Source organism: Pteropus alecto, unplaced genomic scaffold (genome assembly GCF_000325575.1).
Source record: "Pteropus alecto unplaced genomic scaffold, ASM32557v1 scaffold778, whole genome shotgun sequence".
Taxonomy (NCBI): domain Eukaryota; kingdom Metazoa; phylum Chordata; class Mammalia; order Chiroptera; family Pteropodidae; genus Pteropus; species Pteropus alecto.
In genome coordinates, this window is record NW_006441062.1 from 483,460 (window position 1) to 497,904 (window position 14,445).

The following is a 14,445-nucleotide window of genomic DNA, read 5'->3' on the forward strand; positions in this document are numbered from 1 at the left end:
AATTTAAAACACTGTCTGACACCGATAGTAAAGTGCCTAGAGCATTTTAGCTATCACAGCATTATTACTGCCAAAGAGTGATTCTTTGTTGTTTTAACTACAAGGTGAAATCAGTTTGCATCAGGAACTTTCCTGAACTCTTCTAGCTGATGTTATGTTTCAACTCACAGTGTAGGTCCTCTACCCAAAGGATTTCCAAGCTCATCTCTGACTATTAAGAGGAAGTATTAAGAGTTATTTGAGGGATAAGACCAAGGGATTGCAGTAACTGCTTTTTATGAGTAACCTGTAGGTACTTTTCTTTCCTGCCATGTTCTCTTTTCATCCAAAATAACCAATACACACAAGCTCCATCCACTACTGTACCACACACTGACACCTCCAACCTGAGAGAGATCTTCCATCAAGTAGGCACCTGATAGCCTTGTGATATGGCCAGTTAAAATGATGTAATTTTACAGTGGTTTAGGAGGTAAAAGGCCTTGTTTTTTGTCACAGGTATCTTCTTTACTTGTACATTAGATGTAAATAGTGTTATTTATGCAGTTCTGGTCTTTAACTGTGATTAAAGAGGTCCCACCAGAACATAACGACCAATGGAAGTTTACACCTTCAGAAGAAAACTTACTGCTAAACAGCCATTAGTATACAGTCATCCATCAGTGTCCATGGGGGATTTGTTCCAGGAACCCCAGCTGATACCCAGTGCCACAGATGATCGAGTCCTTTATATAAAATGGTGTAGTATTTGCATATAAACTCTGCACATCTTACCTTATACTTTAAATCATCTCTAGGTTACTTATGATACCTAATACAATGTAAACACTATATAAATAGTGTTATACTCTATTGTTTAGGGACTAATGACAAGAAAAAAAAAAGTCTGCCCATGTTCATTCAGTACAGACACAACCATGGAAGGCCTAACTACAGTAGTACATGTCAGCAACAATGTAATTTTCTTTTTGACTATGTTCAATCTCCGATTGGTTGAATCCATCCATGAATGTGGACCCAAGGGTGCAAAGGGTTAATTGTGTTAGTATTACTCCAGCGTGACCCATCCAATAGATGTTTGTTTCACTTTCTGATAACCAGTTGACGCTGGGATACTTATATTTTTATTTCAATGTGTTTTTTTATTCATTTGTATGTAGGGATATATTTGATATTCTAATAGAGCTTAGTATTAAAACACTGTTCTATTTAAATTCTTAGAGTTTTTAAACCTGTGACTCAATTTTTTCCCTATTTTGTTTTTATTATGATTTATTTTATTATATTGGGTTAAAAATAGTGACAAAACTTATATCAAAATAACTTTTGAATAGGTATCCATTCTTTAATAATTACTACAAATAAACTATATTTAACCAGACCTGGACAAAGAAACTTTTCATATAAATAAATATAAAACATATAGTCCATGAATAATTTTAAATGTGGGACATTTTGTGGTGTTCTGACTTTTAATATTTTCAAAGCTTGCTCAGAGAACAGGTCTTCCTTGTAAATATTACAGATTTAATAACAACCTCTTGATTCTTTTAATAGAAGAAAGTTTATATCTTTGTAACTTTATTGCTTATAAATAAGAAAGCTAGACATACTGTGTTATTTTCCCCCCAGAAATTTCGGTAGTGGAATATTTCTGAAAACATCACTCACAGGCTGTCTCCATCAGAATTATTAGGGGTACTTATTTTTAAATGTGGATTCTTGTGCCCTACCCAGATCCACTCAATTAAAATCTCTGAAGATGGGGTCTGGAGCATATGCACTTTAAACGGGTTCCCCAGGTGACACTTATGCATACAACGTGTGCTCTATTAGAGTTGTGGGAAGGGAAATTATTTTCTCTAAGAATTTACTAATAATCTAAGCCCTGCACCAGGTAGTTAATGTAACTTATTACATCAGCTATTTTCAAGAAAGCTATTTATCCAACACACTTCACTTCCTGGGGAGAACATTGTTTGGTAAATAGTGACTTAAAGAGATCAGGAGGATTAATAGGTTGATGATCATAAATTGCTGTGCAATGAGCTGTACTATAGCAATAAATACTTTTATTTAAATTTTAAAAGTGGAAGTCAGGAAACATTTCATTATGTAAATCATTAAAAACTCAGTCATTCCTTTCCGCTATCAGTAGTTCATAAAACTTTTTTTTTCATATTCTCTAGCTGACTTTCTGCCTTTAGTTGACCTGGCAGTATATTAAGTCTTACTCTGAATCTAAGTCCCTACATCTAAATCAGCCATCAGATGTGGAGAATATGCTATGTTGATCAAACGACAGCATTTTAAAAATAATCCGGAGATACCTGTGTTAAAAACATTTTACTTAAAATATCCTTAAAGAAAAACAAAAGTAGAGCATGATCCTTTTTATTTATCCTCACAATGGCTGGAACAATAGTCAGAAATTTGAAACCTTTCTTATTTACCATCAGATGTCTCTCAGAGATTCAAAAACATGCCTTTTAAGTAATATACCTAATCACCATTCCTATACTTTAAAATCAAAAACAAATATTCCACTTACAAGTACAAATAGAAAAGATAAATGAATGCATGGGTTATATTATTTCTGGCATCTTAAAGTCTTCAAAAAATGCTACTCTTTAATAAGAAATACTATTTCAACTGCTTTTGAAATATTGCATCTGTTACTTTTAAGTTTACTGATTTGGGTCTTACATGTCAAATGCCATGAGAACATTTTTCTTGGCAGTGAAAGGAATACTCTGTAATACTATTGCCTTGCATACTTCCTGACATGTTAGGCACTCGATAATGTTGGTTGCACTAATTGATTTTGAGACTATCAGCAATGCAAGCTGTTTTGTTGTTGTTAACTATTCCCTGATATAAAACGTTATGTTTTTGTTTTTGTTTTTTTAGGTACCACCATAGCACTCATTATTCTTGCTTTGGGATTTCTGCTATCAGCCCAGGTTTCCCCACGCATCACTTTTAAGCCAGTAGCTCCATCAGGTCAGAATGCTACTTGCACAAGATACAGGTGAGATTTTGTTATAGTTCCCTTCTTAAGCCAACTCTGAAAATGTTTTGTTTGTTTGTTTGTTTGCTTTTAACTTTTCTAAAATTTGAGAGATGAGTAGGAATTTGCTTATGGAGAAGGTAAGCAAATAGGAAAGGTGGTAGGGAGGGCCACCAGGTAAAGGAACAGTACATGCAAAGATATGAGGGTGAAAGCGAGTTGTTAGACAATTTTTGTGATGTTTTTCTGGAAATTAAAAGTAGGGATTGACAAAGAACAATAAGTGTTGGCGAGGATGTGGAAAAAGGGGAACTCTCATACGCTGTTGGTGTGACTGCAAATTGGCACAGCTACTATGGAAAACAGCCTTGAAGTTTCTCAAAAAATTAAAAATGGATATGCCTTTTGACCCAGCAATTGCACTTCAGGGTATTTATCCAAAGAAAACCAAAACAATAATTCATGAAGAACTATGCACCCCCGTGTTCACAGCAGCAGTATTTACAATAGCCAAGATATGGAAGAAACCTAAATGCCCATCAACAGACAATTGGATAAAGAAGTTTTGGTTCATATATAGAATGGAATATTACTCATTTAAAAAAACGAAATCCTACCATTCTTAATGATGTGGATGGACTTAGAGGTTATTTATTATGCTGAGTGAAATAAATCAGACAGAGAAAGATAAATACCATATGATTTCACTTACATGTGGAATCTAAGGAACAAAAAGAATAAACTAATCAAAAACAGACTCACAACTATAGAGGACAATCTACTGATGGCCAGAGGGGGAGGGGGATTGAGATTGGCGGGCAGGGAGAAAGGGGTGAAAGGTTAAAGTACAAATTAGTAATTGATAGATAGGGGATGAGGATGGGGAATATGGCATGGGAAATGCAGTTAGCATTAATGTAATGGCTAGGTGGAGAGCCAGAGGAGAGAAAGAGCAATCAAGGGGATCATTTTATAAATTATATAAATGTCTAACCAATGTACTGTATACTTGAAACTAACCATAAAATAAAATTTAAAATTAAAAAAAAAGTAGGGATTGGTACAGAGCCAAGCAGGAATACTGTAAAACTACTTTAGGTCATATTTAACTCAGTGACATCTACATTCTAACTGAAATAAGTAACTTTAATCAGTAATTAACTTTTCCATGAGGTACATGTCTGATATAGTTGATTATCATCTGGGTATTCTAACATTCTTCACTGAGTTCTGCAGGTATTTCCTGATTCATTTAAGCAGAAATGTTCCCTACTAGGTTTCTTCTTAAGGGTTCGAAAGTGGAAATTGAATGGTATAAAACAGTGAAATGTGTTCTAATGGCAAGGTGCAGATTTAGAAACTTGTTAAATCTAATGGTATACACACTATGTCATAGATAGAGAAACGGATAGATGGGCAGGTAGACTGAAGAATGCACAAATGAATTAATTAAAGATTGAATGATTGAAGAAATCAATTAATATATTCGGCAGCAGAGTTTCAAAGTTTTTAACTTCATTTTAGTGATTGAAAAGGCTAGCAATCCCTTTAAAACATATGAGAGAACACGACCTAGCTTTAAAAACAAAAAATAATATTCCTTCAGCCTCAATTAGATGGACACAAGCCTCAAATCAGTGGGTAAATGATTTTATTAATTTAGTAATATTTGGTAAATGATTTATTACTTTATATGAAATTAAAACATTACATCGATACACTGAATTCCAGCTGGAATTCACTTAGAGCTTCTTATTGAGCATGTATTTCTGGTGGCTTCGCATTACAACAATGAAGAAGATATATATGTATTATTATACCTTCCCAATCCCAAATTGTGGTATCTACCTGTCTTTAGAAATGAATAGTTATAGCTCCTCCTTTCTCTTACTAATAAGTTGTATTTATTTATTGGCCTACTGATTTTTTATAGTCTTTATCTTGTTCTAAATAAGACTTAAATGTGTCTTAATGCAGGAAGTTAATCTTAGCATAGACTATGTCTAGATGTAGTGATCTTTACTTTCTTTGGACTTCTCACCTCAACTGCTAGAAAGATAATAGAGCCACTGCCAAAATTCAGCGTGCTCTACTTTTGTTTTTCTTGATGTATATTTTAAGTAAACTATCTTTAACACAGTTATCTCTGAAAATTATTTTAAAATGTTGTCGTTTGATCAACATAGCATATTCTCTACACCTGATTTAGATGTAGTGACTTAGATTCAGAGTAAAGAGTAAGACTGATATACTATCAGGTCAACTAAAGGCAGAAAGTCATTTATTTTAAGTAAACTATCTTTAACACAGTTATCTCTGAAAATTATTTTAAAATGTTGTCGTTTGATCAACATAGCATATTCTCTACACCTGGTGTCTGATTTAGATGTAGTGACTTAGATTCAGAGTAAGACTGATATACTATCAGGTCAACTAAAGGCAGAAAGTCAGCCAGAGAGTAATGAAAAAAAAGTTTTATGAACTTCTGATAGAGGAAAGGAATAAGTTTTTAATGATTTACATAATGAAATAGATTTCCTGACATCCACTTTTAAAGTTTAAATTAAAATATTTGTTGTTGTAGTATAGCTCATTTCACACAGCAATTTATGATCATCAATCTATTAATCCTTCTAAGTTATTAATGTTTATCTAATATGTCAAAATAAAATTGTAATGGAGTGAGTAGTAGTACAGTCTTATTTTATTCTTATCAAAAAAATGGGAATCTGTTTTTGAAAACAGAACCAAATTTTACATGTCCTTTGGAAGTCAATGAGTATGAAAAACATTTATTGTGTGCCTTTTTTTCAGGCACATATTAGTCTTTGTGAGAATTTGACAGTATTTATAATCTCAGTGATTTTATAAAATATGCCTGCAGTCCCCTTACTGATTTTGTTAAAACTTATCCATACAATTTTCCCCTTTCTGGAAGATAAACATAAACAAGTCATCTTTGTAGTACCTTAACATGAATAATGTTCACGCTGTAAATGTAGGTGGTATGATTTCCCCATGGAATGATCCATGTAGGAAAATTGAGCAAATAAAACATTTAAAGCGGGGAGTTGGTTTAATATCTAAAGAATGTTGTAAACTATTAGTAGGAGTGTACATTTTTCTTTTGGAAAGTAATAATGTTCTACCTAATAAAGGTTGAATTCCTATGCTCATTGACTCAGCCTTTCCACTCAGAGAAAACTATAGATTATAGTGATAAATTATGTAATACATTCTGACTAGAGTAGAGTAGAAGATTTAAGAAAGTGAATGATTCAGAAACAATGGTTCTTTATTTTAATTCAATAAATACAGATAGTGTAGCAGGCACAATTGTAGGTTAGGACCAAATACATTATAGGGTGGAGCTCACTAAAGACTTTGACAAACCCAAGAGATTGACTACCCTAAATAATTTCCAATGAGAACTTTCCCTTTTTAGAATATTTTCATTTTTAATTGATATTTTATTCTAAGACATAGTTAGATTTTTGTGAACTGAATGTATTAACATCTTTTAGATCTGCTTTGTAGCAGATAAAACTGTACAGAGATGAACATGGATACAAGTTGCTGTAGAAAATGTGCAGTCACCTGAATAAAAGCTGTCGCAGAGTACCAACTGTAGCTAGGAGAAATAACCCTAGTGTGGGTATCATCTGAATCATATATCTGAATGAGAATACACAAATATACTTCTATTATGGCCTTCAACTCTACGCTCTCAAATACTGTTTTCTTATTCAGTTAAACTTTGGATAGTACTTCCCAAACTTTGAGGATTCAAGCCTTTGCTAGGTAACACTTTCCTCAAGTGTGACCTCAGTATATGCAAATCACTATCATAAAACCCTTTAAAGTAGACAGATATTTCCTAGAGTATACAATTATAGAATTGCAAGGTACCCTTACCTTATGGTTTTCCTCTCATCTCATTCATTCATTCATTCATTCATTCATTTATGCATGCACGCAGCTAAAAATGTTTATGGAGCACCTACTCATAGGATTATAGTAAGGATGCATTATTGTATGAAAGCACCTAAAACACTGTTTGGCACATAATAAGCACTCAATAAACATTATAGTCATTGTTATTAATAAAACCTATGGTAGGAGATGAGATTGGGATGATGGGTAATCTTTCAGGGAAGACTATCCTGAGGATGGGATGTTTGAAGTGAGCTCTGAAAGGGGGAGGGGAACGTGCCAGGCAGAAGAAACAGCAGGTGCAAAGAGAAACAAGGCAGTTAGGTACTTAGCAAGAGCAAGGAACTGAAAGAAGGCTAATGCCGATTGAGAATATGAGAAGGCTGGTAAGGTAGGCTAAAACAGATCCTGTAGAACCTTAGAGATCATGTGAAAGGTTCTGATCTTCAGTATAGGAACATGACCCCGTTGTGGGGTTTTAAGCAGGGGAGAGACTTGACCAGACTTCCTATTCCAAACTTCCTCTCTGGGGGTAGGGGTACACAGAGGGCGCAGGTTGATGTAGGGAGAGCGATTATTAGAGTTGTCTGAGAGATCGTTGCCTGCCCTAAGGTGGTGATGTTAAAGACAAACAGGTAAACAAATTCAAGATATTTTAGGAATGAAAAATCAACAGGAATTAAAAATAATTGATTAACTATGAGCGACCACATAGAATAGATCATGGAAATGAGATGGGGTGACTGGACGAGGCAGTTACAAAAGAGACTGCACCCCTAATTCGTTGTTCTTTTCCTTTTAATAGTTTTCAACTGTGAGTCTTACATAGACTCATCAGAGGAGGTATTTAAAGCTGTCCATCCCTCATTCCAACAGATATGGCGCACCAGGACAGTGGAGAATAGGTTAGAAACATTCTCTTAGGTGATTCCACTACAATAGGTCCACGAATAATGTCATTTTGTTATAACATTGATGAGTTGCCTTAACAATTCTTGTGTATATCAGTTAGCCTACAGTAAAACTGGTTTCATTATGTGCCATTTTGCTTAAAGTCACAGAACCTATTGACAATATTAAGTCAGGACTTACTGTAGATCTTCCATTGAGAAACACTACCATAACGTTTCATTTTTTTAAAACTGTCAACTTTCATTCCTTTTCTTTTTCCTCTTGAGCATGTTAAACCAAGAGTACAAAAATAATCAATGTGTTTCAAATATTTTCATGTTTTCCTCTCCCCATGAAGTTTCCAAACATCCAAACTGACCAAACTGTTGCTTCATCTTAGACTTCCCTATGGTGACAGTAGTTTGAGAAACAGTATATGCCTAACTGATTAATGCCTAACTAATTAATTCTTCTCCTTATGCCTACCTTGTGTAATTTAGCACACATCATTGGGATGGGTACTATAAGAGTGTTAGATTCAATCGTAAAATTTTTATGCAACCTTAAAAATGTGCAGAAACCCTGTTAGCCCCTATTTTTTCCCCAGTATTTGGCATTCAGGTGATAACATATTTGTTTCCAGTAATTCTTACCAACTTGACAATGACTACAGTATTATACTATGAATTGAAACTTTCCATTTTTGTCCAATTTTATTTTCTTAGTGATTTCATTTAAAATTTACCTACTTTATTTTTGGCTCAATGGTACAGGCTAATATGCCTTGAGGTTAATATTAATAAAATTACAGGAGAAAATATATCTGTTGAATAAGATCCATAGAACTATTTCAGATGAAGATGAGTATACATAAAATGCTTGAAAGGGAAAATGAGTTGAAACAAAAATCCTACATAACCTTGTCATGTACCCTTATCTCCAAATAATTGTACATGTGTTTTGCTGGCCCTTAAACAGCCATTGCTGAATTTGACACCTGGATAAAGAGGAGGATGGTGGAAGAGATTCTTGCAGGAAGTTGGCCACTTATGTTATGGGGCAGATTCATTGAGTTCTTTATGACCTTTTTATCTCGATGCTTAAGCTTTTGGCCAAGGACCTACAAAGCTCCCACAATGACAGGATCTCCTAGTCAAACCTTGTGTTTTCTACAGTCAAGAACTGCATCTTGGGAAGCTGGAAAGACAAAAAGGAGGACTCTAGTTTGTGCAAAGAGTAGGGGAAGAGCATTCCTAGAGATGGAAACATCATGTGTACAGGCCCTAAGCAAGGATTATGGCTTCTTCAAGGAATTTACCAATGAGACTGGGTCCTCTCAAGCAAGCAAGCAGACAAGCAAGGAAGAGAACGGCACAAAAAATAGACTGGATGGCAGGCTGGCGTCAGACCGTGCCAAGAGCTGATAATCCGTGAGCATTTGAGACATGCTCTTGGAATACTGAGAAGCCTTTAAAGGGTGATAAGATGAGAATGACATAATCAGATTTCTGCTTTTAAAAGGCCACTCTGGCGCTACAGTAGAGAATTGATGAGAGAAAGACAAAGGGTGATGCAGGGAGATCAGTTAAAAAACTCAGTGGCCTAAGGCAAGAAATGATGCAACTTGGACAGTAGCAGTGGATATAAAGAGACTCATGAGCTATTTTGGAGGGGAATCACAGGGCTAGGTGATTGGTTGGATGACGTACAAGAACAAATGCTTTACACAAGGTTAGGTGAGGAGTCTAGGTTTCTGTAACTTCACTGTAATTTACTTCTTTAGAATCATGATTTCAGGGATATAAATTTGGGGACCCTTTCCCTCACTTTCCTGTTAATTGCAACAGTCACATAGTACAAACAGTACTTAATATTTGCCATCACTTATACTCTTATTTGAAATGTCATTTTGATTCCTTCTTGAACTCCAAACACTTTTTGAGAAAAGCTCTTCTTATTTTATCCATTTAGGTCTAAAATAACACAAAAAGATAAAGGGGAAAATGTGTATCTCTGATAACACATTAAGACCTATATTCTCATTCTAGAAATCTGGTCGTCGAACAAATACAATCAATCTGGAGTTTTGGTCACATTTCAAATTATTCCACTTTAGAATATTATCCCCATTTTGTTCTGTGTATTCAAAAGGAATTCACTATCCAATACTGAGGCAGTAGTAGGCTATAATCATAATCACTGGTGTATTTCCTCATAAAAGCCAAGGAAACTTTAAAGATAAGTACTAAATGAGGTTTCTAAGAAAACTGAACTGTTCTCTAATTAAGTTTAAGTAAAATGAAGATTACCTTCTTGTAAGTCACGATATCAAACAAATGATGAAAACTGTTCAGATACTAACATTTAAGCATACTGACTTATTAAATTGAGATATTTTCTATCACATTGTAAAATTATGTTATGTAACTCCTACTATGTTTTTGCTGTTTGAGAGGTAGGAAAATACCTACTGCTGTGGACCAATCTTTCTTTCTTATTTTCTTTTTAAACAAAACATAACAACTTGGTTATAAAAGAATCTCTTCAGTGAATGTAACTTTGGAAACTACTATTTGATACTGTAAAATATCAAACTATTTTGGTTGAGTGGGTGGTTAGGTGGGTGAGTAGATAGATGAATGGATAGTTGGTTTTGAAAGAACGTAGATGATGCCGACTAAAGGAAGTTTTTAGTATAATTTTTGTCTTGAAACTTAGGTACATGTGCTAGAAAATTTGGCGAAACTTTGTTGCTGTAAAATAGCTGATGATTTAGGAAGCTTCCAAGCCTTTGTTTCTTCAAAGTGCTTGGCCTTTACCTCTGGTCCTGGCTACAACATGATTAGTGGTACAGTTCGGCAGGCGTGCTAGCAGACAGCAGTTTAGATGTGAAGATCTCTGGATGTGCAAGGAGTCACGCAGTGTTCAGGTACTGCTTCAGTGAATTTCTTAGATTATTCCGCAGTAGTAACAAGAGAGTGTTTTTCTAATATAATAAGTGCATAATAAAATAGGATGGAATGACACATGCCTCTCGAACTATAACATCTAAATTTTATGGTGAATAAATTAGAAGACTAGAAAAATGAAATCATGTATCTTAAACAACCTAGTTTTAGAGGCAGACAATCAGTGACTAATTGTTGTATGATTGTACAAAGTTTAGCAGATCAGAAAATACAGCACTTTAGAAAAATGTTTATATATATATTTGTAGGCAGTTCATCCTTTAGTAAACATTTTTGAGAGCTAAAGTAGGTCAGGGGATACTGAGATTAGAGGGGAAAAAAAAGCCTTACTCTATATGGAGCTCACAGCTAGGAAGAAAATTGATATAAATAAGTGATTGCAAAACAGTGTGATAAAAGCTGATAGATGCACCAGAGCATGCCCTGGCATAATTCAGTTCTGGGGCCATCACGGAAGACTTCACACATGCGGGCTCTTTACCTTAGCATTATTCTGAACCCCTTCTTCATGTTTTTAACTACATAAAATAAATTATATAAGAGTACAAAGGAAATCAATTATATTGAAATATGACTGCCAAAATACTTTTAAATAAACTTATTACATAGTAATGAATGTACTTCCTTATTAACGTATTAAGTAACAGATCTAGGTGGAGGGCTAATACCATAGTTTCAGAACCATGATGAATATGAATATAAATGGTATTTTGAGATTTCTGCAACTGTTGTAATGGGATATGAAAATATATATGACTTCTGTTGTTGTCAGTAGTTTATTCCTTACATTTATAATGGAAGGAAATGCTAAATTTCAGTAATATGTTAATGACATACAGATGCAATTTTTTTTTCTCACCTGACTTTATGGGCTCTATTAAGAACCTCTTACACAGGAGTGAGCTTGGCCTAATAATTTTTCAAGGGTAAGTAAGAATTTCTCAGACCAATGAAAGTGGGGAAGCCTCACAGGGCATGAGAACAACCTGTGCAAAAACAGGGTTATGTGAAACAGATTTAATTATAAAAGTTGATAGTGCTGGAGAAAGGGATGGCAGTCACAGGATGAGGTGGAAGAACAGACAGAGCCGTATGTACTAGGTCAAGACGGGTAGTAGAGGGAAACCATCCGACAGCATCAGGCGGGGGAGTAACCTGATCAAATGTGAGCTTTTTCTGCATGAATTTTGGAGTATATATTATAGGGAAAAGACTCCAGCAGCCCCAGAGAGTCAAAGTTTATTGCATGGTAGTGAACTTGAGGACAAAGATACCTTTGGAGATATGATTGGGAGTAGACTGGTTAAACGCTAAAAGGAAAAAATTAGGGAAAAGGTGTTCTGGCAGATCAATTTTATGGATATGCAGTGGGGATTAAGTGACCCCAGGTAATATATTTAGACAGAGAGATAGACCCTAATTCCAAGCATGCTTTTTACTTTAAAATAATAATAATTTCTGTTAATCTCTTACCGTATGCAGGCATCATTTCACATTCTTTTTTAATATTATCTCATATTACCTTCAAACTTCCCTAAAAGGAAGATACTATTACAATTTAATTTGACAAGTAAGAAAATAAGGCTCAGAGAGTTTATATAAGTTGCCTAGAGTGATATAACTGTTAAGGTGGATAACCACTTTGTCCTCTCCACCACTGCTACCCTGTCCCACCCCCATAGTCAAACTAATCGCCTTTCTGTGAATACGTGTTAATAGTACCCAAGTTCTATGGCTGTTCTAAAGAAACTCTATCAGTTACCCAAGAAGCAAAGCAAAGAGTTTTAACTTCCACACATTTAAGTGCCAGGTATTTAAATACTAGGTTTTTGTTTAACAAAACATTCCCCTGAAAATCAATTATCGAATGATCAAAATTGTTAAAACCAGAGACATCCTAATGAAATTCTGCCCACTAAATGTGCCATTTAATGGAACTAATGTTAAAACTCTTTCAAATATATTCAGTAGCTAAGGTACATTGTGTAACAGAGATGGAGTACTGGGTTCATGCACAGATTCCTAAACAAATGTAGGTAACAAAACTATTATCTTTAAAATCTCGTTCTCAGCAACTCTGATTCTGGCAAGATAGGAGACACCTTGATTAAACATGATGCCATAGTGGCCTGAATAAAGCTCTTGCTGACTTCTAGGAGAATTATATATAAAAAGAAAAGGATGCTCAGCTTAGAAGAATAAAGATTAGGTTTATAAATCTCTGCCTTAGGATCTTGTCAAAATTAGATCTTGTCAAAATTAATTCTCTTAAGCTTACTTTTGTTTCTTTTTAAAAAGAAATAAGGTAGGCATTTTGGGACACCGACCAAGAAACCAGTCATAGAGATAGTGTACTGTAACCATTGTTCTGTTTCTAAAACAATGCCAAACAAAATTTAGATATCACTCACACTGGTTCAGCCTTCTGCTGGTAAGGTGGGATTTCTTTATTTTCCAAATAGTATGTACAGTTCTGGACTCCAGCAGAGGGAGCACATTAGACACAGTGCACTTGCCTATAACTCAGCACCATTTTTTTGTGCTCATAACTAGGCAACTGCTTCAAGTGGGCAAGGCAGTATGACCCTTTTCATTACCTCCTATGAAAAAATGATTGGCAGTGTGGTGGTCAGCCATAGGGTTATCATCATCGTTAAGGTATATTCAATGAACAAGTTCCTTTTTTCTCTAAAGCAGCACTAAAACATTGAGCAAAACAGTAATTTCTTGACACAAATTTTTTTCACAGGAAACGTATAGCAATTTAAGCTATATTTGTTCCACCGTATAAAGTACATGTGAATTTTAGTCTTACTCAGGAGCAATTGATTATAGTCAGTTTGTGTGATGATGTTAACAGGATTTTAGGGCATAAAGGGAAATTTGACCAGAATGTACAAGAACTATTCTAGGGACTGATTAATTTTTATTTCTCCCTCATGGAATAAGTTATTTCTCATGAAAACACTAACCCATGTGACCAAATGTCTGATCAAAACACTATTATTTCCCAAGTTATTTTTTACAAACTTTGAAACAAATAGTATTAGATCATTAATAACCACCTTATACATCTTACCCCACCCAAAGCCACACACCCCTGTATTGCCCTTTCTAAATCACTTCCTCCCCCTTACCTCTGGTAAGTGAAAACAGATTCAATAACATCTTCCCATAGTCTACTGCTCTGAGATGACAGAGCATAAAAGATATATAAGACATTGTTCCATCCTCAGAGAAGTTTCAGTTTGTAGAAGAGAAAGATGCTTTACAGAATTGTCTCTAATCTGTATTTTAACACGAGGGTAAAAGATATTGCTCTTTTTGATTCTTGACACAATAAAATAGGTGATTCTATCATTTTTGGAAGATAAACTTTGCAAATTCATTTTTAACTGTGTAGAAGTACCTAATTTGTAGTAGTATCTCAAAACTCAGCAGCATGTCTTAAGTATTCCATATTATTAGGCAACTATACAAATCTGTTCATTTCCCTGCTTTTCATTTGATACTTGGAATATAATTGGCATTTTTCTCCATGTACATCTGTGTTGCATAGTTACTAGTTTTTGTGGAAACTTGTTACTCCTTGGTAATTAGCATTGATGATTATGTCAATTCTATGGTAATTTCATCCTACAA

The 14,445-nt window shown here is 34.7% G+C and overlaps 1 protein-coding gene across 1 annotated transcript in view; it reads left to right on the top strand.

The window, feature by feature from the left end:
- The window catches only part of SLC2A13 (solute carrier family 2 member 13), a 305,609-nt gene that overhangs the window by 217,170 nt on the left and 73,994 nt on the right, over positions 1 to 14,445 (top strand). Inside the window, exon 6 of the mRNA XM_006918238.3 lies at positions 2,911 to 3,031. Coding sequence (XP_006918300.1) covers positions 2,911 to 3,031 — 121 coding nt within the window. The remainder of the gene's footprint in view (positions 1 to 2,910; positions 3,032 to 14,445) is intronic.